Below are 27,974 nucleotides of genomic sequence, written 5' to 3'. Positions count from 1 at the left end.
CACATACATACATATAACATCATATAGACTGAGGAGGTTGAATATTCAGAACACACACATACTTATGTAACAACAATTATAGAAAAATAGACCATAAATTTGAAAAGGAGGGGGTGACGACAGGGCCATAGGAAGGACTACAGGGAGAAAAGGGAATGGGAATAATATAATTATATTATAATCTCAAAGATAAGGATATGATTATTAGGCAGTTAAAAAAAAAAAAAGGCGTGTGGTGGCGCATGACTTTAATCCCAGCACTCAGGAGGCAGAGGCACATGGACTGCTGTGAGTTCAAGGCCAGCCTGGTCTACAAAGCAGGGCTAGGACAGCCAAGGCTATACAGAGAAACCATGTCTCGGAAAACCAAAAAAATAAATAAATAAATAAATAAAAATTACATAATGACAATTACTTTAAATCTCTGTCTCCCCCACTCCCCGCCTCCCACTTAATTCTGACAATACTTCAGTGAAGCTCATATTGTTCTTATCCCCAGACTTGGAGAAGTGGGCCAAAAGGGAGTCAATGGCTTGCAGAGATCACGGAAGTCTAAGTGGGGAATTGAACCTGACTTGTGGAGTCTGATCTCCCAGCACACGCTGCCAACCATCACCCTACAAGAGTCTACAATGCTGACGAGATGAAGTGCAAACTTCAGGTACAGTGTGATCGAAATCCATCAAAACCCATTAAAGTAGGAAAAGGCAAAATGGCTGGTGAGGTGACCCAGGGGTTAAGGCAACTGCCACTCAGCTTCCCAATCCGAGTTTGACCACTAAGAGCCACACAGTGGGCAGAACCAACTGGCTCCCTCGGCTTGTCCTCTGAGCTCTGTGCACCAGGGCGCATGCCTACATACATACCTTCATAAAGTACATGAGTCATTGCAATAAAAATGTTAAGTTAGGGCTGGAGAGATGGCTCAGCGGTTAAAAGCACTGGCTGCTCTTCCAGGGGTCCTGTGTTCAATTCCCAGTACCCACATGACAGCTCACAACTGTCTGTAACTCCAGTTCCAGAGGAGCTGACACCCTCTTACAGACATACATGCAGGCAAAACACCAAGGCAAATAAAATGAATAAATTATTGAAAACAAATTTTTAAGTTAAACAGAAATTCTCTTCCAGTAATGGAATCATGGATAATATTTACCCTTTAAGTATTTTACAGTGAACTGTATAACTTTCCTAATCGGGAAATATAAAAGAAAACAAATGTTCAGCTCTGGTAACACGGGCTGCCCAGCATATTCCTACCCAGACAGGAAACTGGTTCCCAGCCAGTGTCTGTTTTCCCTGAAAGAAGAGCTAAATGGTTTTTATAGCTGAGGAAAACAAGGTTAAGAAAGAGTCTGCCATCCTCAGCTGATCTCTAGAATTCATCCTTAACCTCGTGGCTGGCGCTATGGAGTGATTTATGGGCCAATTCTTCTAGAATCTAGATTCAGTCTTTGTATTTGCTGAACACATGATGCCTGCTGGACACTACGCTAAATGCCTCCCATGAGGCTCCGCTTCCTGCGTTGCACACTGGACTCTACAGTACCATCTCCATTTTCCTTCATTGATACTTATGCAAATGACCACTGAGAACACAGTGAACAGGAGCTGGAAACGCAAACAGGAATTCTGGACTCTAGATCTTGCTTCCTTAGTGTTGGCATTTGTCTCTCATTACTTCTCAAACAACTAAGACCCTCAACTACCCGGGACAGACATCACAGCCCTGGCTCACAGACCAGCCTCTATGCCTTATACAGGAGAAGGGACCTGGCTTCGCGCCATCAAGGTCCCTGCCATAGAGGGGAGGGAGGCATGATGTAGCAACTCAGAACTGCTGCTCGCCTCCCATCTTGCTTTTCAGGAACAGCTCTAATCTCCAATCTGAGGAGAATAACATATTTATCAAAAAAAAAGTCTGGAGGCACGCAGCCCAGGACCGCCCTAGGGTTTGTTAACTCATGACAAGTTTGTTACCACTTTGAGAGCTAGTCCAGCCAGATCCAGCCCTTAGCATCTCTGGATGGGGAGGTTCACGATGCCCCACTGTGCTGATCATCAATGTCTATTTTTAATTCCCCATTTTTCTGTGTTTTATTCCTAGCTGGTACAGCACAGCACTAAAGAAGGCGGCGGTTACCTCTAGGATTCATTTAACACCATCTAGCCCTGGCCGGAAAGACACTTCTAGTCACTTGCAGCTGCATTACACTTCTTCTAAGTAAACAATAATAACTTTTGCTTAAGTTCTAGACACACTTACATGCAGTAATTTGTTTAAATAACCTTTAGGGCACGAGCATTTAAGATTTTAAAAGTTCAGGCCAAACCACTTTCATTCTTTTGCTACTGAGTGAGATTAGGAAAGAATATGGAATTTAAATTAGAATCCACTCGTTCCGCAGAAGAAATAAATAAATAAATAAATAAAAAATCAAAGAATCATTAGGGAACACTTTCTAAAAGCTCAAGTTCACCTTGTAATCTAACTTGGCAAAATAAAGATTGCTTTCTTATCTGCCCTTCAGAACCTACTCAAAGAAAGTCATGTGGACTCAGCCAAAAACTGTCAGAAAACCAGATTCTAGTTCTTCCGCACGGCTAGAGCTGGAGGACTCGGGGTGGGTGCTGGGGAAGCGCAGTGCAGCATGGGTAAGACTTACCAGCAATAGCACCAGCTAAGAGCAGGCTTCCCGGGCTGACCTGCCCGTCTTCATTTGCAAAGGAAGCCTTCACATGGGCATAGCATGGGAAGTAGATGGCCGAGAAAGGAATGTCCCGCAGAAAGCAGGCTTTGGCACCCTGTGAGGATTGCAAGGGGAAGAAAAACCACATGAAACACACGTCCCATTGAGAAGGTCAGGCTTCTCTGGAACTCACCTCAGGACAAAATATTCCTGGAGAAGACCGAATCTGTACTCCCACACTAAGAAGGGAACAGTAAAACGCGACCCAAGTTCTTGAAGCAGCAAGTCTGAATTGTGTTCTTCCAAACACAACTAGATCTGTCACAGGGTGCAAGGACGTGGGAAAGGGGAGCTCTCCGTTACTCTAAGGCTGAGCTTTCAATTAAAACCATTTTGGAACTCTCTGCCTGTGACTCTTCTCGAGTCTCAGTGGGTGGAAAGCCGATCTGTTGGCTGGTCTCAAAGAAAGGCAGAAGGCAACAATCAAGGCACCGCTCTGTTTATACATCAGGAGAGAGACAAGCTGCGTGGGTGCAAAGGGAAAGGTCCAATTTTTGTATTATTTGAGAATCTGATGAAAGTGTTGGAGTGTTTCCCAGAAAAAAAAAATTACACATATATAAAAATATACCTTTTCAGAGAGTTCTTGGATTCTTTCCCACTGTTTAGGGTTTATAAAATATTGATAAATGCCTACCCTAAAATATTTACCATAATTCTGACACATTTAAGAACACAATGTAGAACAACTAACTTCAGAAGTAGAGTTTTCACGAAATAATTTCTGATGTCAAAATCATGCCACGCTGAGGCCCCAAGCATTGAGGATTCCAAGAAATAAAATACTGCAAATGACAACACATATACTGTTTCTCAGGCAGGCCGGGTGGAAAGGAAATCATCCATTTTCAGCACCTAAGGATACAACCCTGCTTCTTTCACAGGTTTCTTCTGATGCTCCAAATTTCCACCACTTGTAAAGATTCACAAAAGAAAAGAACAACTCCACCCAGACGCAACAGATCTGGCCACACCCAACGATATGCAGCGAGGTATAGTTATACAGCACCGAGGACTTCTGCCTGATGCTGGCTCCGGTCGGTCAGAGTTCCTCACCAGCACGCAGCTGTCACTCACGGTGACTGACTTCTCCTAACACATTTCACTCCTGACTCACACTGAGATCTGGAGGCATTAAAAACCTCAGTCTTTTTTTCACAGCAACTGTTACTAGCCCAGGTATGCTCCAACTTAATGAGTTGTCTTACATGAGGGATACAAGTGGAACTTTATACCTAATCCTATTAAATCTAATCCTAGTTTAGCTCAGCCTTCCAACCAGAACAAAGCCCTGGGGTCTGGATTCTGTCCAGGTCTGCCTGGATGGGGGTATTCCTCTTTTGATTGACCCATGGAGACTTCTATGTGCTCATTCCGCAAGACGGTATTAGCAAAAGGGCTGGCCCCTCTCAGGTACTGGGTATCAGTCAGCTCACGCAAGGATGCCCCGTCACTCTCCAAACTGTTAGACGCCTGACGGGAAAGAAGAACCCGTGTAAGTCCTCACTTCACATGTGGAAAACCTGATGCCTGGGATGTTTATCTAGGAAACTGCATATTTGAGGATCATGTTCCAGTGTCGTCTCAGAGAGAACTGCAGACAGGTCCAAACCTCTAAGTGCTAAGACTTTTCTTTCCCGTCTCTCAGCTTGTGGGAAGTGTGCAGTAACGCACAGGGTCCATGTCTACACGGAGCATGCAAGGCTTCCTTTACGTCGCTCAGTTCTTTGGACAAGCTCAGGGAACTAACTAGTCGCTGCTTTTTAACTTCTTCTGTCCTCCGTTTTCAGGTTTCCCCGTGAGTTCTAGCTAACTGTCCACATATGTTTGCTGTCCACAGATGTATACCAAACATGCTATTTTAATAAACATCAGTGAAATATGGCTCCCTCCTTCTAGTAAAAATTACCACACATTACTTCCTAAATAAATCGTGAGAGTTTCTTTATAGCTCTTCAATGGTACATTTTATGGCCAGACCTCTGTGCTGTCTTACCTCTTTGCTAATCTTAAGGAAGGAAAATTTCTCTATAGAGAAATCTGGCAATGGAATTTATGCTTATTTAGCAACCTACAGATTTAATCTGCTGCCTACTGTTCTCACTGCTGAGAGGCCACCAGTGCAGGCAGCACAAATGCTTCCGAGCACCGTGATCACGAATACGGGCAACACCTCCCTAGCTGGGGCATGCTGAAGTTGCCCTAGCTCACTCCTTTCCTTCATAAAGCCTCGGTGCATGGCTTCTGTTTCGTTTTGAGCAAGGATGATCTAGTGTCTCCTTGAGGTTTTACTTGTAGTGTCTATAATTTTATTCTACTTGCTCCTTTAAAACCCTATGCATTTCCTTGGTTTAGGATACCCTGCAGATAAGGCCCTATATTCTCACCCCTTTCAAAGCTTTGCTTTTCCAGCTTCCTCCCCTTGATGACCCTAACTCCTTTCAGCTATAGCCATCAATGCTCCCTTCACCTAATCAGTCACGGCGCACCTATCGCTCCTCACCTCCTTTGATGGTTGCTACGCTGGGGACACCAACCTTTCAAGTAGCAGCTCTTCATTCATTTAATAATCCCCCAAACACCACACTCTCTATTGAACATCCTTTAAGTACAAGATAGACAGGCCTGGATTCCATATGGCTCCATACCGTCTGCATCTTCTCAATACTGTTTTGAGCTTTTCCTACTTACACATCTGCCTATTTTATTTTATGGTAGGTGTCGCCTGCTTCAGATTGGGAAAAACCAAAGATCAGAAATGATTACCTGATTTAATTTATAAAACACCTTAACAAAAATCTGCGGCTGCCAGGCACACTCTTGGTGACAATGATCTTTTGCTTTGGTAATGTCAATAGAAGGAAGGGCAGAACTACAGAGAGCCACAAGAGAGTCTGGGGTTTGTCAGCTTTCTAGAAGGAGACTAACTTGCTTCTTTGAAAAATTATTCTAGAAAGCAAAACCGTAATTTTAGTTTCTGAGACAAAAATCCATTATTCATTTGAGACTAACAAGCTGTAGCAGAAACCACTTATTTTGTACCAGAGTGCTAACGTTAAAAAAAAAAAAAAATAGAAAAGAAAAAAGAATCAGCCTCGGGTTTCTGAGACTGTTTCCCTCTTCCCTGAAAGCATGGTCAACTGTATATGCCCCCAGAAGATATAAGGAGACTGAAGAGATGAGTAAGGACCGAAGGCAAGTGGCTTGCTCAGAAATCAAACTTAGAAACAAAGTAGAAAGAGGGAAGCTGGAGAAAGGCTGAGCTGTCCGTGGAACACTGTGGACACACAACAGGAGTAGGCTGTGTATGTAATTCCAAGAAACAAGCAGTGTGGTCAAGCAATTTACACAAAGCCGAACAAATGTTAGGCTGTGTAAGGGGTCTTAGGATGCCAATGATCCAAGAAGACCAGAGACAAGGAACAGGCCAGGAAGGAAAAGAACTCCCACCCCGGCCCTGGTCCACAGGCAGGATGGCCGCGTCAGCAAGTGAAGACCAGACTGTTTCTCTCTACCTACTCAAGAGTCCACAGAGGATCCTCCAGTTCCGGTGGAGCAAGAACTGAGCACTGGGAACAACTTTATAGTCTCAGGCACCAAGGGGCCAGAGGAGGGGAGTGGCACTATGGGAAAGAAGTGGGGGAGGAGTAACACCTGTCACAGTCCTGTGAAGTGCTCCAAAAAAAAAAAAAAAAAAAAAAAAAAGACAGGGAGGTGGGGTTGGGGATGGGGGAACGTGGCTGGGATTGTGTTTCCTTGCCTTTCCTCTGGTGCCACCTCTATTGTTCCTTAACCCTGTACCAGCTCAAGAGACTCCTGTCAGCCACTAATTCTGTGTGAGACAGGAGGTGACCTTAGCCTCTCTTGGCCAGCCAAGGCATCAGACTCCAGTCTTCCTGGAGAGGTATCTTTAAAACCTGGAGGAACAGTCAGGCCTATTCAATTTCCCCCGTCTGGTCTCTTTCTCTTGACCACCCCTTCCTTCTAGGCTTTAGGCACAAAGGCAGGTGCCAATCTGCAGGGCTGCCTTAGGCTATCCCTGAGCTGCTGCTCCTAAGCAAGAGAAAGGGAAGCAGGATGTGAAAGGAGCTCGTAGGAGGTTCCAAAGTTGAAGAAAATGTTTCTCTACCAGATTTCTTGATAAGTTCTTCATCCTGTGGTCAGCGCTCATTACCCAGCCCAACATCAAAACCAGAAGCTGCTTGGCTTGAGTTCTACCTGCCCCATTGTGACGTCTTCAACTAAGTGGTCAAGTCATTCTCCACAGTCAACTGCAATAGAGAGACACACCTTGGCTGCCTTGCAGCCTGCACCAGCAACGCCAACAATCACAACTCTGGCCACTAAACATTAATTAATTCTATAGAGCGCACCGTTTGCATCCGTATTCTTTCTGCCTCCGTATGAAAATGCCTAGAGTGTCTGGCTTCCTTCTCACTAGTTATCTAGGTGGATTTGCCCTTATTCCCTGATTGGCCTTGGGTTTTCTGGGTACACAGTAATCACACATGGAAAATTACTAAACACAAAATATAGTTCTCTAACTTAATCACTAAAGTATCCTCTATCTGCAAAGACGTGATTTTTCCCCCCTTCTTTTAAATGAAAGGCTCCCTGATGAGCAGCCGGGAACAATAAGAGGCACTTCCAGGCAGCCTGGCATGCAAAGCATCTTGAGCTGACTGAATTCCAACTCTGGACTAATCCAATGCCCTCCACCACCATTCTGACTTACGCATAAGGCGAGCTTCTTCAAGTTCAGAGCCCAGAACTGATGGGTCAGTCAGAAGCTTGAGGATGCTGGCCATAATACCCTCATAGTAAAAGAATTGCTTTCCCCCACCCCCACCCTTCCGGCCGTTTTTTGTGTGTATGGACACAGGGAGCTTTAATCAATGCTTAAGTTGCTGAAATCATTTGCTCAAGTTTACTCTAGCGGTTCTGCTGGCACAAGACTATCACGATACATATACCACATAAGACCAGCCCTCTATCTGTCTCTTATGCATGTGTGCACACACACACACTCACACACACAACCCTACAAAAGTCTCCCTCAAAAGTTCTTCATCCAAAAGCTCCATCAACCCAGCATTAGGCAAGAAAGCCAGTCCTGAAGGATGGTTCTTACACAGATGTCATAGACAGGGCAGGTCTTTTTGCATGCTAATTCCTGCTTATTCTATCAGTACCTGCAAACACAGCTCTAAACAGACTATTTCTCATACAGGGAAGGTAATTACATTCACAAAGGCACCTCTATGTCAGGCGGGCACCAGGAGCCAGCAGGTCTGGGAGACTGGGGCTTAACTGAGATTCCAGCAGTGAATGCACATTGTCTGGCATGGGGGGTTTGGGGGGGGGGGAGATGCCAGACTGGGGGACCCCCACAGTATTCAAGACAACAGTGGTGCACCTTGTCTGAGGAGGTTATTTAATGCTTCTGGCACCTGTCGTCAGAGGCACCCCTCTTTTCCGACCTTACAGGTTTAGGATTTATTTGGCATGCATAATTGTCTATTTTGATCTGGAGCTGCACAACAATGGGCAGTGTGTCACGTCCTGATCCCTCAGCATTCCTCTTGGCTTCCCCTCAGCAAGTTAACCCTTCCGGTGCACAGCCTGGCTGCAGCAGGGGTTTCTGCCCTAGGCTCAAGACCCAGTTTCACCACCCACCCCGAAGGGCGGGGTGGGTAGGTTATGCAATGTACTTCAAGTAACACAAAAACTGCTTACAGGTCAGTATGCAACAGAAACAGCAGGAAAAGAAAAACACTGGTATGTGTTTCAATAGCATCTTCCCGACTTTTGTATATGACTACATGAGGCTAACTATATGGGACTTGAACAGGATCTTGCTGGGAAGCTGAACCGGTGTCAAGACCCGCTAAGACATGGTCCTACTGTTAAGACCAAATATTAAGAAACTCGCCACCAACTGAAGATGTCAGTGAGCAGCCAATGACTTCAATTTGAATATAAAATACACATGCCTCCCATTTGGTTCTAATCAAGGGATGCTGGTGGCATTATTTTCATTGTAATTCTAAAAAATTATCTTGGCAGTCGGTCTCTTGGTGGATAGGAAATGCCTTGGTTCAGTTGTTCTGTTACTGTAAGCTACTTTGTCACTGATGGACCGTAAGCCCCATGACTGACAGGGAATTAGTCTCAGATCACCATCACGGTGTTGACCTGTAGAAAGGTGCTTTTCTTTTTTCTTTTCTCTCCTCCATCCTCCTTCTCCTAGCTATACCATGCCTGACATGCATATATATATTTATATGTATATATACTTATATATATATATATATTGTTTGTTTTGTTGTTGCTTATTTGTCTGTTTGTTTTTCGAGACAGGGTTTGTCTGTCTGTTTGTTTTTCGAGACGGGGTTTCTCTGTGTAGCCTTTGCTGTCCTGGACTCACTTTGTAGACCAGGCTGGCCTTGAACTCACAGCAATCTGCCTGCCTCTGACTCCTGAGCTGGGCTTAAAGACGTGTGCCACCACACCCAGCTCCTGTTTTTTATATTTATCTACCTTCTGTCCAACACAAATTCTTCAGATTACTTAAATTAAAAGCAGCCCTCACTTTATTATAATGGTTATTAATTACAACCAAAACTGTTAATTACCAATAGTTACCATTATATATTTGTGCATATATAAATATATTATATATATTAAAACAATGCTAACAAACATTTACCAGTATTTTCATTTCATTTCTGCTGCATGCTTGCCTATTATCAGTTTTTCCTCTGCCTTATGTATATTGTAAAATGTCTCCCTTTTAAAATAGAACTCAGGTTTGGTCTATGGTTCATGCATTCTAGGAAAGGACCCTGTCACTGAACTATATCCCCAACCCTATGAGTTGTTGGTCTATTTGTTTTTGTTTTGTTTTTCAGATAAGGTCTCACCATATATTCCGGTTTAGTCTGGAACTACGTAGACCAGGCTAACCTCAAACCCAGAGACCTCTCTGCATCTGCTTCCTGCGTGCGCCACCACGCCTGGCTTATAATTTCCTTTTAATGCCTAACTTGCCATGCTTGAGTTTTGTCAATCTTAACAGTAAGATAGATAGATAAGAAAGAAAGAAGAAAGAAAAGAAGAGAGAGAGAGAGAGAGAGAGAGAGAGAGAGAGAGAGAGAGAGAGAGACAAAGAAAGAACTTAGTTTATACTTGTTCCTAAAACACACCTTTACAAAGTATGGGATTCTAATTTGAAATAGTCCTCCTCCGCAAATGCATGAGGACACACGTGAACGAGTGTCCTTTGAGTTCGTATCTATCATCTTCCCCGGCTCCGAGGAGCTTCTCCGCACCTTGAATGAGCTGCATCACGTCTGGATATGTTTATTCATTCTGCAATTTGTCCTGGGAAATCGTCAGCTATCATCTCTTCCTTCACTTCCGATGTTCTTTTATACTTAGTAAGCATCTTGAAACTTTCCCCGTCTCAAGTTCTCTCTGAAATGCTTTCTGAGTAATTTCTACCTTTCAGTTCTCCAATTCTCTCTATTTAGCTATGTTCAAATCTGTCGGAGCCACCTGCTGAAGTTAAAATTCTAACCATTATTTCACTTGATTTATTAGTTTTAAAAAAATAAACCTTCAGTTTATATTTCATATAGCTGAAGATCTTTAGATTTTTGTATGTTTAGAATATGTCCTATTCCTGTCATCTCTTACTGTTTTATGTGACTTGAGATCTTTGCCCTTTCATTCTCTGTGGAATAGTCTCTGAAAAACCCTTTGAGGTTAGGGTTGGACGTGGGTTCCTTCTGAGAAGACTAGTGTTTCGCTGTGTCAATCACATAGGCATTGTCCACCTCCCCCCCCAACAAAGAAATATAAATTCAGCCTGTAAACTCACTTCAGACCAGATTAGACCTTCTTTCACTGTTAGAAGAGGGATTCCTCCATCTCTTCTCTTCTCCTGACTAGCAGGGTCAAGTTCCTTGTGATCTGTTAAGGGAGGGAGCATGCCTATTTTGCCATCCACCCAAGGGTACAGCTTTTTGAGGTGGCAGTTTCATAAAGGAAGATTCTTGTGTGCCAGGAGTAGGGTGAGAGAGGCTAGTCCTCTGTCAGAAAGGACACATGTGCCAACAGGACTAACTCTGCATAGGTAGGGTTGACCTCTGAGAACAAATAGCCCATGGCATTCTGTGACTCCCTCATCTTAATCCCAGCCATATTCTTTTATTCTCAGTACTTTAGTCATTACTAAGGTTTGGAGAATGCCTTTCAGCTGCAGATTTCTGCTGAAGTTACCTAACTTTGTATTTCCTTCATTCCTAACTCACGAAAAAGCATGTTATTCAACAATTTTAGTTGTTTATATGTGGATTCTCTGGCAATGACTAGACATCCTATAGAGGGACCTTCCTGGAGGAATTCCTTAGGGTGATGGCTTTTTAACCCCATCTTCTGACTCTGTCTTTCCAAGTGGCCTTCAAAACACCAAAGATCACACATGCAGTGTTCGCTGATTAATTTCTCAATCATTCAAACCTCTTCATTATACTCAGTGAAGATTATTTGTCAATAACACTAGCAGTTATGGCTGACCCCGGCTATGCCAGAATTCTTTTTTCCCCCCCCTGTGACAGGGTTTCTCTGTGTAGCCTTGACTGTCCTAGACTTGCTTTGTAGACTAGGTTGGCCTTGAACTCACAGTGATCTGCCTGCCTTTGCCTTCCAAGTGCTGAGATTAAAGGCATGTGCCACCACCGCCCAGCTCAGAATTCTTTTCCCACTTTGTACTGGCTAGTTTTGTGTGCCAACTTGAGACATGCTAGAGTCATCAGAGGGAAAGGAGCCTCAGTTGAGGAAATGCCTCCATGAGCTGTAAGGCATTTTTCTCAACTAGTGATCAGTGGAGTAAAGCCCAGCCCATTGTGGGTGGTGTCATGCTTGGGCTGGTGGTCCTGGGTTCCAAATGAAAGCAGGTTGAGCAAGCCATGAAGAGCAAGCCAGAGGCCCTCCATGGTCTCTGCATCAGCTCTTGCCTCTAAGTGCCCATCTTGTTTGAGTTCCTGTCCTGACTTCCATTGATAATGAACAGCAGTGTGGAATTGTAAGCTGAATAAAACCTTTCCTTCCCAACTTGATTTTTGTCATGGTGGTTCATTGCAGCAACAGAAACCCTAACTAAAACAAGCTTTAACACGAAATATAAAATCTGACATGAATGCTCACTCACTGCAGAGAGGGTGGCTTCTCAAATAGGGAAGAAGGGGATGGCTTCTAAATCATGGTGGCTCCATGAGCAACACACTGTAGGAGTCAGAGCACAGGCCTTTCAGTCAGAGGACTTTCTCTATGTCAACTTCCTTATCTATAATATATAAGTTTTCATAGGTGCATTACAGGTAAATTCAGTAGTTAGCGTAGGGTCCTCACAGTACAGGGTCCTCAGAAAAGGGGATACCAATCCCCATTATCAATGCTCCGAGGCACCTTCTTCTATCAGAAGAGGAAACGAAGATGGCCAGTGTATTCTTTTAACAACCGGCAGCTGGAAAATGACTCTGGTTTCACAGCTAAATCATGAAAGAGTACATTTCTCAGCCTAAAAGCCAAACTGCTTTTAGAGAAAAACCTAATCCTACTAAAGACGTTTATACTAGTTCTTTAAACTGATCTTTTTTCCACACAAGCCTCTGGCTACCGCAGATCTATCTCTTTAATATTACAGTTAGTTAACGTTTCTTAAGCAGACCATCCTTTAAGTATATACCTCAGTCACAATTAGAAACCAGAGGATGAAAGGCTGGCTTAGTAGAAAGAGAACCATATACATCACTACTGGAAAAATATATTGGGGGTGGCCTATGAACAGAGGTTCCCATCAGCCTGCATACTTTGTAACATGCACACTATAATCTCACAGTTTAGATCCCGCGGGCTCTTTGTAAAGAGAACAGACCAAAAATTGAAGGGAAAAAAAAAAAGTGTAGACTTAATGATAAATCTTGCCTCTGAAACGAACGACGGATTCACAGGAGCTTAGGTGTGAACAAGGTTTCATCTTATTGTCATAAGCACTTTTTGTATCTGAATTTTCTGTGTCGACTATTAAAATCCTTAAAGAAATTAATGGGACTATGATGACATGTTTGTACTCCTCCATGGCCTCAACACTGATTCCTTTGAAGGCAGTGATAGCATATACACCTTCGCAACTTCATTTGTAACGGGGTGCTTGTGTGTAACACTTGGTGACTAAACAGAAGGATGGTTTTGGTGGCTTGAAGAAGAATGGTTCCCATAGACTTATATGCTTGAATGCTTGGTCCCCAGGTAGCAGAACTGTTTGAGAGCGATTAGGAGGTGTGGCCTTGTGGAAGGAGGTGCGTCACTGGGGGTGGGCTTCGAGCCAGGTGCACTCTCGCTCTTTCTTTATGCAGTTCCGCATGTAAAGCTCTCAGCTACTGTTCCAGCACTACGTCTGTCTGCTTCCTACCACGATGATCATAAACTAATACTTTAACACTGCAAGCATGCCCTCAACTAAATGCTTTCTTTTTATAAAAGTTGCCTTGGTCATGGTGTCCCTTCTCATCAAGAGAACAGTAATTAAGACAGTGGTCAAGCAATCATTTGTGTTTTTTTTAAGCACTACCCACCTCCTACAGCTTATTTAACATTCAACTTCACTATGCACTGTTCTGTAAAAATCATATTTTCAAAAGTCATCTCTAATGCATTGGTTCTTCCGGTGCTCAAGCAAGCTGGGTGTGATGAAGCCTACCAGTTATTGGGGTGCTGACGTAGCACTTGAGCAGCCGCAGGGTTAGAAGTTCAAGGCCATCCTCCACTGCTCTATATAGAGTTTGAAGCTTGCCCGAGTAACTGGAACCCCTGCCTCCTCAAAAAATAACAACAAATAAGAAACTAAAGGCCCAAAGTAGTAATCCCAGTCCAAGTGACGGTGATGGCTGGGAAAGGGGAGAGAGGTGAGTTCATGGAGAACCTCAGGAATTACCCAGGGCTTGGGCAGAATGGAAAGAGCATGGTAGGAATTCTTTCATAATCTTTTAGTTGACATCATATGTACTATGTGCTAAGCTCTAGCCAGTGTGCTTTACATGTGCAAAAGATGACTATTTCCATGGAATTTTAATGTGCTATGCCTGTCTTCTTTTCTACCTGACTCAGCAAACTTTGTAAGATGCACCAAATGTCAAAGAGAGACGTGTTTGAGCTTGAAGTCCAGACTCATCACTTAGCTTACAGGAAAGATGACCTTGAACAAATGATCAAGCCTTCCTTTTCTCGGCTGTATTCTGGAGCTTATAAAGGAGGAGTGTTTGCATGATGAGCTGTGGTGAGGCCTAGCTGATATAAAGCAGACACAGCTATAAGCATGGACTTGGGAGAGGAAGCCCTCTATAAACCATGGCTTGCTTGAACTTGCAACTGTACACACACTCTGAACCCATCTCTCTGCATCCTGACTACCCTACCTATATCTGATCTTGCCACCTTCAGCTGTGTCGAAGTCTGCCTTCATTAGCTCTTTTTCTTCCATCTATAGATAGCAATTTGTTCTCCCAATAAAATAACAATAAATAGTCTGGGAGGTGAGCCTAGTGGTACAGCATATGCACTCGGCCTCAAGGATGACGCCAAGCATTGCAAATGACAACCTCAATGGAAGCAAATAGCAATCTCTCATTTCCCCTCCCCAGCTGGAAAGCAGCATCCCTTAACTCTCCTTTTTATCTAGGGAATATTTTCATTCACAATAAAATTCCTAGGTTGAATAGTTTAAACACTATATTCCCTCATGGAGGTTTCTGCTTCTATGACTCTATTTCCACTGGTGGTGGCTTTTTTCTCCTCCTCCTCCTCCTCTTCAGATAGATCGATCTATCTATCTATCTATCTATCTATCTATCTATCTATCTATCTATCTATCTGTTACCTGTGCAGTATTCGCCTGCATGTATGCCTACTACAAGGCAGAAGCAGGCACCAGCTCTCATCACAGATGGTTATGAGCCACCATGTGGTTGCTAGGAATTGAATTCGAGACCTTTTGAAGAACAGCCAGTACTCTTAACCTCCGAGCCATCTCCCCAGCCCTCTGCTGGCTTTTAAAAGATAACCACTGCCCTGCATCTTCAGGTTCAAAGGCCACAGCTTGCCTTTTGCTCCCTTCTCCCTTGCCATCCCTCCTCCCTTCTCCCTCCTCCCTCCCCAGATTGCCTCCATGCTGCTCACTGCAGCCTCCATCTGACAGCCTTGTCTGCTCTTTTCCTCATCTATAACTGCTGCCGCATCAGGTCTCTGCTTGCCAATTAGGTTCCTGCAGCCTGAATGTATCAACACTCCCGTGGCTTCATGCCCACACATCATCTTCTGTGTCCAAGCCTCTGCCTTCTAGAATCTTCACAAGAAGAAGAAAACTGGAGACCTATCTTTGATCTGCCCCTGCTTGCCTGGATCACCTAGCTAGGCTTATGGTTCTGGGCCCCTATTCCCCAGCAACAGGGAGGAGAGCAGACAGAAGAGCTTTTAAACGTTTCTTGATGCTTCTCAAATTCTGAAATTCTAAAAATCCCATCACCACCACCACAAAAATCTGCATTTACTTTCTCCTTTTTGTTACTCTCTAGGACTCTGCAAGACTGAAGCTCCCTTTAAATATATCCCCTAATCGCCACTGGCCCAGTCAGGTCAATGCCACTGTCTCAGCTGCACCACCCTCTCCTCTCTGCCTTAAGTCTTACTTTCCATCACAGTAGTCTACAGGCCGAAACGATGGTACCTGTCCTCTAACCTTCTCTGGCTATGGTAACAAGCCTCCCACCTGGTTACCAATGTGATGCTTTTCCATGCCGTCTCCTTCAGGAAGCTCCCTGGCCTTTTCGCTGTGAGTGGGACTTACTTCTAGCTCAGCTCTGGCACTCCTCTGACAACAGCTCTTTTTTTAAAAAAATATATTTTATTAATTTATTCATATTACATCTAAATTGTTATCCATCCCTTGTATCCTCCCATTCCTCCCTCCTTCCCATTTTCCCCTTACTTCCTTCCCCTATGACTGTTCCTGAGGGGGATTTCCTCCCCCTGTATATGCTCATAGGGTATCAAGTCTCTTCTTGGTAGCCTGCTATCCTTCCTCTGAGTGCCACCAGGCCTCCCCATCCAGGGGACGTGGTCAAATATGGGGCACCAGAGTTCATGTGAAAGTCAGACCCCACTCTCCACTCAACTGTGAAGAATGTCCCGTCCATTGGGTAGATCTGGGTAGGGGTTCGAAGTTTACTGCATGTATTGTCCTTGGCTGGTGCCATAGTTTGAGCAGGACCCCGGGCCCGAGATCTGCCCATCATAATGATCTACTTGTAAGTTTCTAGGACTCTCTGGGTCCTTCTATTTCCCCATTCTCCCTTGATTCTCTCACCTAGAGTCCCAATAGGACAACAGTTCTCAACTGCATATAGACAGCATTCTAACAATCTGTGAAGCTGGCTGACTGCTGCCGTGAGGTCGGCACATGCTTCTGCTACCACCCCTCAATCGTTCCTCTCCAGCATGGAGACAGGGCACCCTCCCCCCCCAACTTTCCCAGTCCTGTGCTCTTCCTTTGGTCATTATGCCGCAGCTGGCTTGCTTTCTTTACTCCAATACACTCCCTTGCAACAGGGGAAAACATCTGGCTTTCAGTTACCACTTATTTGCTCAACAATCATTTATCTGGTGTCCACGTGTGTGCCAGCAAAGGTTACAAGGCAGCAGTGAACAAGATAAGTGAGCTGTCAGAGACAGTGAAGAGAAACGAGTCACCTATCTGATGGCCGCTGGCGTGCTTAGCAAACTGGAATGGAGATGAGCCCGCAACGCGGTGGTCATCTCTCTGAGGAAGCGCCGGCTGAACTAAGCTGTGAAGGGAAGTGCCTTCAGCACTGTCTGATGCACTGGTTTGCTTGAAGACTTTTTCCAAGCTCCCAAACTGTGTGTGGTAACTCGACTCTTCACTGCTACCTTCTAAGTGGCCACAACAGTGCTAGGAACCAGAGCTAGCTTCCAACCTGAGGGCATTGGCTGGACCTGTCTCCACACTTGCTTTTTCCAGATGTCCCGTAGGGACTTTCACTTAGCAGCACCTCAGTAAATGGTTTCTTAGTTCCTTTTCTTTTCTTTTTTTTTTTTTTCCAACTTAAATTTTACTTTATGAATATTAATGTTTTGCCTGCCATGTATGCCTGTGTACCACGTGTGTGCCTGGAACCAGTGAAGGCCAGAAAAGGGTGTCAGAGCCCCTGGAACTGGAGTTACTGAGAGGCGTGAGTCACGATATGGGTGCTGGGAATTGAGACTGGGCCTTCTGGAAGAGCAGCCAGTGTTATTAACTGCTGAGGCATCTCTCTAGCCCCCAGCTCATTTCCTCTCAGCAATTTTTCCATTGTCCAATAATACCACACAATGTTCACCCAGTCATTTACCAAGGGACATCCCCACTGCTTCTAGGTTTGGGCAATTATAAATAAAGCTTCTATAAACAATACCACATGTGTGCTCAGAGAGTGAATTAATCTTATTTACATCATTCCAGCTGCTGTGTTTTGGAAAAATGAAGAGTCAGAGAACGCCCCCAGGAGGCTCCTTCCAGAGGTCCAGTTAAAAGACACAAGCAGAGGTGGGAGTGTGGGAACGGCCGTAAGAGTGGATGCAAGTGACAACAGCATGTGCTCCTGGAGTTGGGAAGTTTTCAACTGATGCATCCCCAAGGAAATACTTGCACAATTGCTTTCTTCATGTAGAACAGAGGTACATAAAAAGAGATACTTCTGGGGCTGGAGAGATGGCTCAGTGGTTGAGAGCACTGACTGCTCTTCCAAAGGACCTAGGTTCAATTCCCAGCACACACATGGCAGCTCACAACTGTCTGTAACTCCAAGACCTGACGCCCTCATACAGACATACATGCAGGCAAAACACCAATGCACATAAAATAAAAATAAATAAAATTTTTATAAAAAGAGATAATTCCTAAGCAGACAAAGGTGGGATTATTTTTTATAGATGCTTACATATTAATAGGATGGAATTGATAAATGAATGTAATATGATTAAATCTTGTAATGCTGAAATGTATACACATGTTGACCCACAGCTTTGTTTTTAAGATTTTGTGCTTATGTACATTCAGAAAAGAATGCCAAGCACACACAGGAATAGTCTCCATGGCCTAACTTCTAATATCTCTGTAAGGGATAATTTGTTACGGTCCACTTTCAATATGAGGCATGCTTAGAGTTCATCAGAGTTACAGAGATGTGGGAGGTGCTGAGCCTTTCTCTCCCCTGGCTGGCTGCCAGCACTGGCTTCTCTGAGAATTCCTGAGAGTCGAAAAGCCACAGGTAATGTGCTATATGACTATGTCACTGAGCCCATGGTCAGAGCTCATAGGCACTTACAAGGCCCAAACTATTCATTAGTCCCACCCCATGGGAGAAGACGTCAGGGATTCCTCAAGATTAGAAGACTTTGCAAACACTAAATCAGTGTGCCAGCCATTCTCCAGGCTGTGTCCTACTCTGCAGGATTGTATATTGAATACTGCTTAGCTTTCACTAATCTCTTGAATTTGTTATTACCTATTTCCAACATTTCTAAAATTGGAAAAAAAAATAATGATGATAGAAAATGAGTTTTAAAATGTTATCTCTCTCTGCAACACACACACGCACACATACACGCGCGCACGCATGCACGCACACGTGGACACACACACACACACACACACACACAGACACACCCTTAAAAACATTTTATGTGGCTATTAAGATGACAGAAGAGACTTTGGATGTACTATGTTTGAAACACTGGATTTATAACACACTGATACTCTGGTATGGTTTGGGTTATTGAGAAATAAGAGTTTTAGTCTTATATCCTGGGTGATTTGAGCTTTTGAAACAATTATACTGATGCTACACTTGCTTTCAGAACACACTGACAACAGTTCCAGCAATCTATTTACACAAAAGAGTTGAACATGTGTTTTGATGTATACACATGAAAAACAATCTATCTGAACAATGTCAAATACATTGTGATTAGAACAGAGTAGGCGGAGGCCATATTCCTAAGTGACCTTCTGTTGGCAGCGGACACTGGGATTATAGAACGGAAAACTCCTCTGTTAATGCATGACGGGGCCCATCCTCATAGCTTCGGAGGCCAAGTTCTCTCTTCAGGGAAACAAACTTCACTGCAGCTTTCTGGTGACACGGCTTCTGGCCTTTCTCCTGTCTGGGCTGCCATTTAGCGATAAATAATGAGCCGTATAAATTGACAGCTCCAATACAAAAGGAAAAGTTCACACAGCCTTCTTTCCTATGGCAGATGATGTATTTTATGCTACAGGAACTTAGGCCATGAAACAGGGTAAGAGAAGTAAGTATATTCACATACGCATGCAAGGCTAGGACTGTGGGTGTGGGGGGAGGAGGCGGCAGCCTGTGATGGAACTCAGAGCTAGGTAAGTGCTCCAGCACCGAGCTGCAAGCACAGGACTTGCATTCTCTTGCTCTTAAGAAAAACTGCATGAGGGTTTTTTTTGGGGTGGTGGTGGTGGTGGTGGTGGTGGTGGTGGTGGTGGTGGTGGTGATGTTACATATTAACCAATCTTTCAAAGGCAATTACTTGTTCTCCCTTTATTTCAATCAGCTCTATCCTGTGTGTTTTAACTAAATCTCTAAATGTTGCAGTTCAGAGGAGGGCTTTTGCTTATATCTTCCCTGAACTATTTCTGACTTCAGGAGTGTAAGATGTTTACCTGTACACACTTTTTTTTCAGTTGCAAATGTATGTTTTTTTTTAAAGGGGGGGTTATTCTAATTGACATTTACTGAGAGGTTACAGAATGCTAAGGTATTTTGCAAGTCAATTCATAAGGGGGGGTGGGGCGGAACCAAACCAACAAAGACCCAGAAAGCTTCGTTAAATCAATTTAGGCAAATTTAAGCTGAGCAGTCCTAAACACAGTGAGAACCAATAGCTCACCGCTGGGAAAAAGGAGGATGAGCATCAGTCCCAATAAAAATTAGGTTAGGGGTTCTCCCCTTAATGATTTCTCTGAAGGGACAACAAACAGCCTTAAAGTACTGGGTGGCTCCAGCCATTTATTTTGTTGTTGTTGTTGTTTATTTCGTTTTGTTTCCTAACCAAGTAAAACTACAGAGCAACACTTTATGCGTAGGAAAGCTCTACATCGACCGGAGCCATGCAGAAAAGCCCCAGTTCTGATTCTCCCTAGCAAGGCACTTCTCTCTCCCTCAACAAGATGTCTAACCATGGCAAGGTGAGGTAGAGAGGCCTGCAATCCAGACTCACAAGACAAAACTGGAAAAAGAGACTTGAAGCTGCCCTGGGTGGTGACACAGTGGCTCTAGAGCGCCCAATGGCTGGGCAAGCCTCAGGTCTCTGGAAACTTGGCTAATGGGGATGCTTGTAGGAGTGTGGGAACGGTGGGGGCACTTTCACATAATGAAGCCGACTTTTCAGCTCAAAAACACTAGTACCTTCACGTGATAATTACCAGTTCACCAAAACAGCATTTTGGAAGGCCGTGCCAAGCCGTGCGGAATGCTTCCCAACGAGATTAAACCGCTAGACTAGTAATTAGCTAACTTTATATGGGAGAGTGTGCTTCTGCTCCAACCTGAGTGATCTTGCTCATTTCAGAAAAGCAACTTTAGCACAAAAGACAAACAAGCAACGTCTGAGCCTCAGTCTCAGCTCAAATACCACGGCTGGCAGCCGCTGCCCACCCTGCGACAAAATCGGGGTGCTAATGCCTTCCAAGGAGCGTTACAGGGGATTAAGACAGAGAGATAACGCGAAGACAAAAAACACCAAGCCTCAGTCTGGTGTCATCTGCACAGTCTGCTCCTGCATCAGCAAACAAGTTCCCACCATTTCATCTGCGGAGATGTTTCGATAACAGTCATTGCTACAGTACCAAGTGCTTTTTACTAGACAGCCTGTTGAAAGACTTCCTGGCATCCTGTCAAAGTGACAAGCCACTATATCACGCCACAGACGGCAAGGGTCTACGATGTTAGAACAGAAGGTATTTTCTCTCTGGTGCCTCATGACAATACTGTTTCCTCCTTATAGCTGATAATATATATGTGTAAACAAAACAGCTAAAGACACCTGTTCACGGCTCAATTATAGGACCAGCATTTTAGGTGCTACTTAAAAATAAAAGAGCCAACATATCAAGAGCCTTAGAGATGGCTCTGTAGGTAAAGTCACGTGCCACAAACCTAGCAGTCTTAGTATGGTCCCAGAGACCATAACGTATGCCCATCACCAAATGTGCAAAATTTAAAAAATGGCTCCACCTCCACATATTTTTCCCTAGATTATCACATGTGCCCAATTCCCTTACTAACAACAATCCCAGTAGAGAGAGACGTATTCTATCTGATCCTAGAAGGACTCAGACCACAAGGCACTCTAGCAATCACATGACTTGGAGGGATGCAGAGACCCCTTCAGGGGTGGGTAGAGCTGTCTAAAAGAAGCTCCACTGTAAGCACTTCTGGATACCCACTGAGGTCGCCTGCAGAACCCAGGAGAAAACAGAGAAATAGCACTAGGAAGATGGGAACTTAAAATGCCACACGGAGCGCCCAGGGTTCAGTTCCATTCAGCGCAGTTCTTATACGCGCAGGGCCCACCCAGGATGATGTCTAGTGTGTAAATCGCTTCAGTTGCATGGGCAGTAAGACGACGCACTCTGGAAGGCAACCTAAGCAGACGTCGTCTAAAAGCGGAGTAAGCAAGCATGGGACACTGCTTTAAAATTCACACAAATAGTCCGAATAAAGCATCCTGGCCTGTATAGGGAATTTATTAATTATATATTCTTCTACATATATAAATCAAGCTGCACTAGGCATCTGTATTCCTAAAGACTTATTTATTTGAGTCAGCAACGAATCCTTTTAAAATCTTCTTATTGGAAAACAGTGTGTATCTTTAGTCCGATAAAATTTAGTTCTGGGCATAGATGCAGATAACTTCAGTTTATTACAACAAAGCTTTTCTTGTTTTTCTTTCTCTCTTTCTTTCTCTCTTTCTTTCTTTCTTCTTCTTTTCTTTTCTTTTTTTTTTTTTTTTTTGAGACAGGGTCTCACTGTGTACCTCTGGCTGTCCTGGAACTCTCTATGTAGACCAGTCTGGCCTCAAAGTCACAGACATCCACTTGCCTGTGCCCCCCAAGCACTGAGATTAAGGCCTGCATATCATCACACTTGGATATTCCAATGCTACTTTGTGGTGGGAGAGAGGGGAAGACTTTTAAATCCCCACTAAAAATTGACATTGTCATTCTGGGAAACTTTTTTTTTTTAAACTTTAAATCAATGAGTTAACTTTATTTTTTAAATTAATTAATTAATTAATTCACTTTACATCCCGGCGATAGCCCTCTTGCTCCTCCCTTATCTCTCAGAAAAGGGGAGACTCTCTAGCCTCCCACCCACCCCAGCTCATCAGGTCACATCGGGATTGAGTTCCTCCTCTTCCCCATGGCCTGGCAAGGCAATCCTTTCAGTGTGAAGTGATGAAAGAGCACACAACAGAGTCCATGTAAGAGACACAGCCCCTGCTACACTTACTAGTGGGCCCACATGGAGCCTGAGCTGTCCATTGGCTACATCTATATAAAGGACCTAGGTCCAGCCCATGCATGGTCCTTGTTTTGTGCTTCAGACTCCACAGGCCCCTCTGGGCCCTGGTTAGTTGGCTCTGTTGGTCTTCTGGTGGAGCTCCTGTCACCTCTAGATCCTTTTTAACCCCCTCACCTCCACTTTTCCACTAGAGGCCCTATGCTTCGCCCATTAAAAACAAGGGAATCGTGAAATTTGCAGGCAAATGGAAATAGAAAAGACCATCTTGAGCAAGTTAAACCAGACCCAGAAAGACACACATGGTACGTACTCACTTACAACCGGATTTTAGCCATTTAGTACAGGACTAACATACTACAATTCACAGCCTGAAAGAAGATAAGTAACCAGGAGGACCCAAGGGAGGATGTTTGAATCTCACTCAGCAGAGCAAATAGAACAGACAGAGGTAGTGGTTGAAGGGAGGGAGCAAGGTAGGGGAGGGAGCACAGAGAGAAATAAGGGTAGAAATCAGACCGGAGGAGAGGGCAGGAGGACAGAAGGCCTGCAGAGAAAAGGACACGATGGATGGGGGCATCTCTGTGATAAGCTGGAGACCGAAGTCAGAACAGGCCTCCAGGAGGACATAAGGGGGTCTACAGCTAAGAATTCTAGTAGCAGGGGCCATTGAGACTAAAGAGGACACCCTCTAACTAGACAAGACTTCTAGTAGAGGGAGGAGAACACCAACCCACCCAGAGCAACACTGACCCAAAACTTACCCTGCCTAAAAGACATGCAGGGATAAAGACAGAACAGACAGAGCAGAGATTGAGGGAATGTCCAACCAGTGCCTGGTCCAACTCAGGAATCACCCCATGGAAGGGAGCCAGTCCCTGACACTATTAACTACTCAACTGCTTGGAGACACGAGGCTGTCAGAGCTGTCCTCTGAGAGGCCCCACTCCCCCAACAGTTTGAAATAGATGACACTCACAGCAAAACACTGGAAAATTATTTTATACACAAAAGGAGAGCAAGATTTATAAAAATTAACAAGAGGTACCAATACAGAAAAAAAAAATCAACTAGTGCCAAAATATACATAGGATCAGAAAGTAAATTAATGATCTAAGAATTTGGTCATGGGGGCGGGAGAGATGGTTCAGTTTATAAAGTGTTTGACGTGCAAGGTTAAGGGCCTCAGTATGGATCCCCAGGGCACATATAAAAAGCTAGAGGTAACCACATGCCTGTAATCCCAATGTTGGGTGGCAGAAATGGGAGTCATTGGACTGACTGCTAGCCGGTTTAGCCAACCAGTGAGGTCCAGGTTCAGTGAGGAACATATGTCTTAAAAGAGTGGGAAGCAATAGAAGACACTCAACATTGACCTCTGGCTATTATACTCATGTATTTACACATTCAAATCTGGGCATATCTGCCCCCCCAACACATACATACCAAAGAGAACCCAGTTCCTATATCAATAATACAAGTCCCCAAAAAGCTGCAGCCAGCGGCTGAGGCCAGTGTGGCGATGGAGTTGTGCTGGAGGACTTTATCAGGAACCCTTCTGCGTCTTTGGATTTTTAAGGGGGGTTTGTTAGCAAATGGTAGAAAGCGATTGCCTCTTAATTGGCATGGCAGTGTCCTATGGGTTCCAGCAAAATGCCTTGTCAAGGAGGAAATGGGCTTCTTCCAGAAGCACAGTTATGTGCTTAAAATAACTGTAACCAAACAAACCAGGAAAAGGAAGGTTACCTTGTAGATGCCAAAGAGTCCCAGGTCTCGCACCACAGACAGAGCACTGACTCTGGGGCCCGTGGTGATCTCTCCAGCCACCTGCAGGCGGATCTTGACAATTTCTAAAGGATTTGTGAAAATCACCTGGGAGCCTCCAGCCTAAAGAGAAACAAAGGAAAATTTAAGATCAAAGCTGAAACATGCTAAGGGAGCAGGAAGAGAAGAGTAATTTCTCTGAACAAAGATTGGGATATTCTATCCTCACGGGAACTTCCGTTCCTATCCATCATTTAAAACAGATGGTAAAGCCATAGCGTATGACTTTAATCCCAGCACTTGGGAGGCAGAGGCAGGCGGATCTCTGTGAGTTCAAGGCCAGCCTGGTCTACAAAGTGAGTCCAGGATAGCCAAGGCTACAGAGAGAGAGAACACTGTCTTGAAAAAACAAAACAAAACAAACAACAACAACAAAAAGTAAGTAAATAAAAAACAAAAAAGAATTTCTGTATCTGTGCTTTAAATTTTTTTCCCTATCTGATTGTGCCCATAGAGGACTGAAATATCTCTTTAATATGCAATCTGTAGGATGCCTGTCAGTTCTGAAGGTTTTCTCATCTTCCATAAAAGCTATGATTTCTAATTCCAATCTCCCATATTATTTCAGAGAATAGCTTTTATGTTTTCCTTTTGATCTCACAAGCATGCATTGCATTGCCATTATCAAAGGTATCATTTTTAGGCACAGAATTGTCTCATTATTTCATTTCTTTACACACACCTGTAAAAGTTAACAATGTATCCAATAAAATAGAAACTTTCAAATCCCTAACTCCAAAACAACAGACAGACGCCAATTCTTAGGAATAGCAAAGCTAGACCGCAAGTTAAGGATAAGAAAACAGAGAAAGTACACTTCACAGGGCTGCAGGGACTAGATGCACCACAAAGAAATTGTAGTGGTACCCGGAAAAGGGAATGTACACCTAATCTCTGGCAGGCTAAAACATAAAGAACTGACAGACCCAACGTGGCACACTGCAAAGGTGTCAAAGATGAAACAGGTCCCTTGGAGTCTGGCTGGGAGAAAATGAGACTCGAAGGCACCGGGCGAAGATGCTTATCGTTAGGTACACAGTGTCTGGGCATCTCCAGGACTTCATCACTGCACAGCACACTCCCTGTCTGCTGTCCTTCCAACTCCTGCTCTATTGTCCATTCATAGGACCTCAGCCGTGTCCCTCCTCTGTAAAGATCAAAGATACCTCAAATGGGCCAACAGTGAACAGGAACATCTATTGTACACAAAGGCTTTGTGCCCCTCATCACCCGAGCACTCTGGCTGTGCAGAGATGCTGGCTTTTGTGTACCTGTGATTTTTTTTTTTTTTTAAAGCTAGGGGTTAGTTCACAAATTGTTTTCTTATGACTTTCTGGAGTCTCTGGTGGGTATCAAAGATGATTTGCCATACTGACTCACAGCAGCACGGTACAGTGAGGGCACAGAATTTTTTTTTTAAAGGTTTATTTATTACGTTGTATATAGTGCTCTGCCTGCATGTACCCCCGTAGGCCAGAAGAGGGCATCAGATCACAGTATAGATGGTTGTGAGCCCATCTGGTTGCTGGGAATTGAACTTAGGACCTCTGGAAGAGCAGTCACTGCCCTTAACCTCTGGGCCATCTTTCCAGCCCTGAGGGCACAGAATTCTTTACGTGTTTCTTCATTAGCTTCTGTTACTGACTCCAACTGAGAAAGAAACACAGACTTGCTGTGGTGGTTTGAGTGTGAAATGTCTCACTTGGACTCAGGCATCTGAAACCTTAGAACGCAGCAGGTGGCATCATCCGGAGAGGTTGACTAGAGATTGCGGGGAGGAGGAGCCCTGCTGGAGGAAGCACATCACTGGGTGTGGCTTGCCCTACTTCTAGTTTGTCAGCTTCATGCAGGCTATTGAAGATTTACATTTCACAGTTTCCTACTTTTGCTGTGTATCCATCTATTAGCAGCTGGATACTTCCCTGCCAGGATGGGCAGGCATCCATCCCTCTGGAACTGTAAACCCAAATAAACTCTTTTTTTTTTTTTTTGGAGTGCTTTTGGTTAATGGTGTTTTATCATCGTGACAGAAGAAAAGGTAATGCCTGAATATTTATCTACGTATTTATTCTCTAAATGGCTCAAACACTCACGTCGAAAACTGTGCTTAGGAGCTTGGTGTGGTGGCTCCTGAAATCCCAGTATGTGGGAGATGGAGGCAGACAAGAAGACCAAGAGTTCCTTGGCTATATAGTTAACCTGGGCTATGCAAGATCTTCACTCTCTTTTTTAAATTAATTAATTAATTTGTGCACTTTACATCCTCCCTCCTCTCCGCCCAGCCCTCATCCCTCTTACCCCATTTACCTTTCCCCCATTCCTCAGAAAAGGGGAGCTCCCCCTACCAACCCACCCCCGCTCAGGACTGAGCATGTCCTCTTCTGCTGTGCCCTGAAAAGGAAGCCTCACCAGCGGGAAGGCAAGAGAGTCCATATCGGGACAGTTTCCGCTGCTCCCCTTACTAGGGGAACCACATGAAACCTGAGCTGCCCATCAGCTATATGTGTGCAGGTGGCCTAGGTCCAGTCCGTGCACGGCAAGATCTTCTCTTCATTCGCCCACTTCCTTGCACCTACCCCCGCAAAACAAAGTTCACCCTAGGAATTTTTCAAAAGCCAAAGAGCATTCCTGTTCTTGGAGAACTTAAAATATAAACAGAAATAACAATGGGCATTCAGTTAATATCCCACATGGATGATTTGAACACTGCTTTGCATGTACTATGTATCTGTACATCAGGGTAAACACAGAAAAGTCAAACCAACTGTAATAAGTTACCAAAAGGCACAGTTGACAATGACTAGGCTGAGATACCTAAGCACCTATGCTTCAGAAAGTGCATTTCGAGATAGAGCTTCGAAAAAGAGAATTGAATTAAAATGAGTTTTATTATTGTATGTTTGTTTCTTTGTTAAGTGGAGAGTAAGACAGGGTCTTGCTATGTAGGCCTGGCTGGCCTGGAACTTGCTCTAAAGACTATGCTGATGGTTCTCAACCTTCTTAATGCTGTGACCCTTTAGTACAGGTTGTGGGGATCCCCCCCCCAAACAATAAAGTTACTTCACTGCTACTTCATAATTGCAATTTTGCCACTGTTATGAATCATAATAAATATCCGATATGTAGGATATCTAATATGGAAGAAAGTGTCTCAAACTACAGGCTCTAGATAGTACAGATGGGTATGAAAGAGATGGCCCCAAAATGAAGCCACTGAGCTAAATCACGAAAAGACAGAGCTCAGAAGAAGGACTGGACCCTGACTGCCATCCTGAAGAGGGAACTGCACAGTGGATGTGGTGTGGTGACATTTGACTGAGGTGAGGACATGTAAATGTAGATAGCTCGGGAGCTGCAGAGGAGCATCCAAGATTTGGGAAGAGGCTTAGATTAACAAAAGGGTGTGTTAGGTGCTAATTTGCAAAAGAGGGGTCCAAGCCAAGGGTGACAATTAAGGTTTTAGCAGATTGGATGAAAGGCAAAAGGTACAATTAAGACAATTACATCTGTAAAGATAAGGAGAGGGGTGCAACAAAGACCAACAGGGTCAGAGTGTAAAATGGGAAGGAAGGTCAAAGGAGTTGAGTTTGCAGCTGTTTCACAGGCCAGAGAACAGTAAAGAGAACAATGGCGCGGAATGGGAAGATTGGGAGTCGGGAGATAAGACTCAGAGGAGGGCGCACTCCACGCAACTCACCCTAGGAGTGTGTGTAAGGTTGGAAGGATGCTG

At 44.2% G+C, this 27,974-nt stretch overlaps 1 protein-coding gene across 1 annotated transcript in view; it reads right to left on the bottom strand.

The window, feature by feature from the left end:
- SLC25A13 (solute carrier family 25 member 13) overlaps positions 1-27,974 on the bottom strand; it is a 179,396-nt gene that overhangs the window by 9,363 nt on the left and 142,059 nt on the right. Inside the window, 2 exon segments of the mRNA XM_084788052.1 lie at positions 2,667-2,805; positions 24,167-24,307. Of these exon segments, the coding sequence (XP_084644178.1) occupies positions 2,667-2,805; positions 24,167-24,307 (280 nt within the window).

Source organism: Acomys minous (genome assembly GCF_964271855.1).
Source record: "Acomys minous genome assembly, chromosome: 6".
Classification (NCBI taxonomy): Eukaryota; Metazoa; Chordata; class Mammalia; order Rodentia; family Muridae; genus Acomys; species Acomys minous.
Note: the sequence above shows the minus strand (reverse complement) of the source record. Positions and strands in the feature narration are given on the sequence as shown.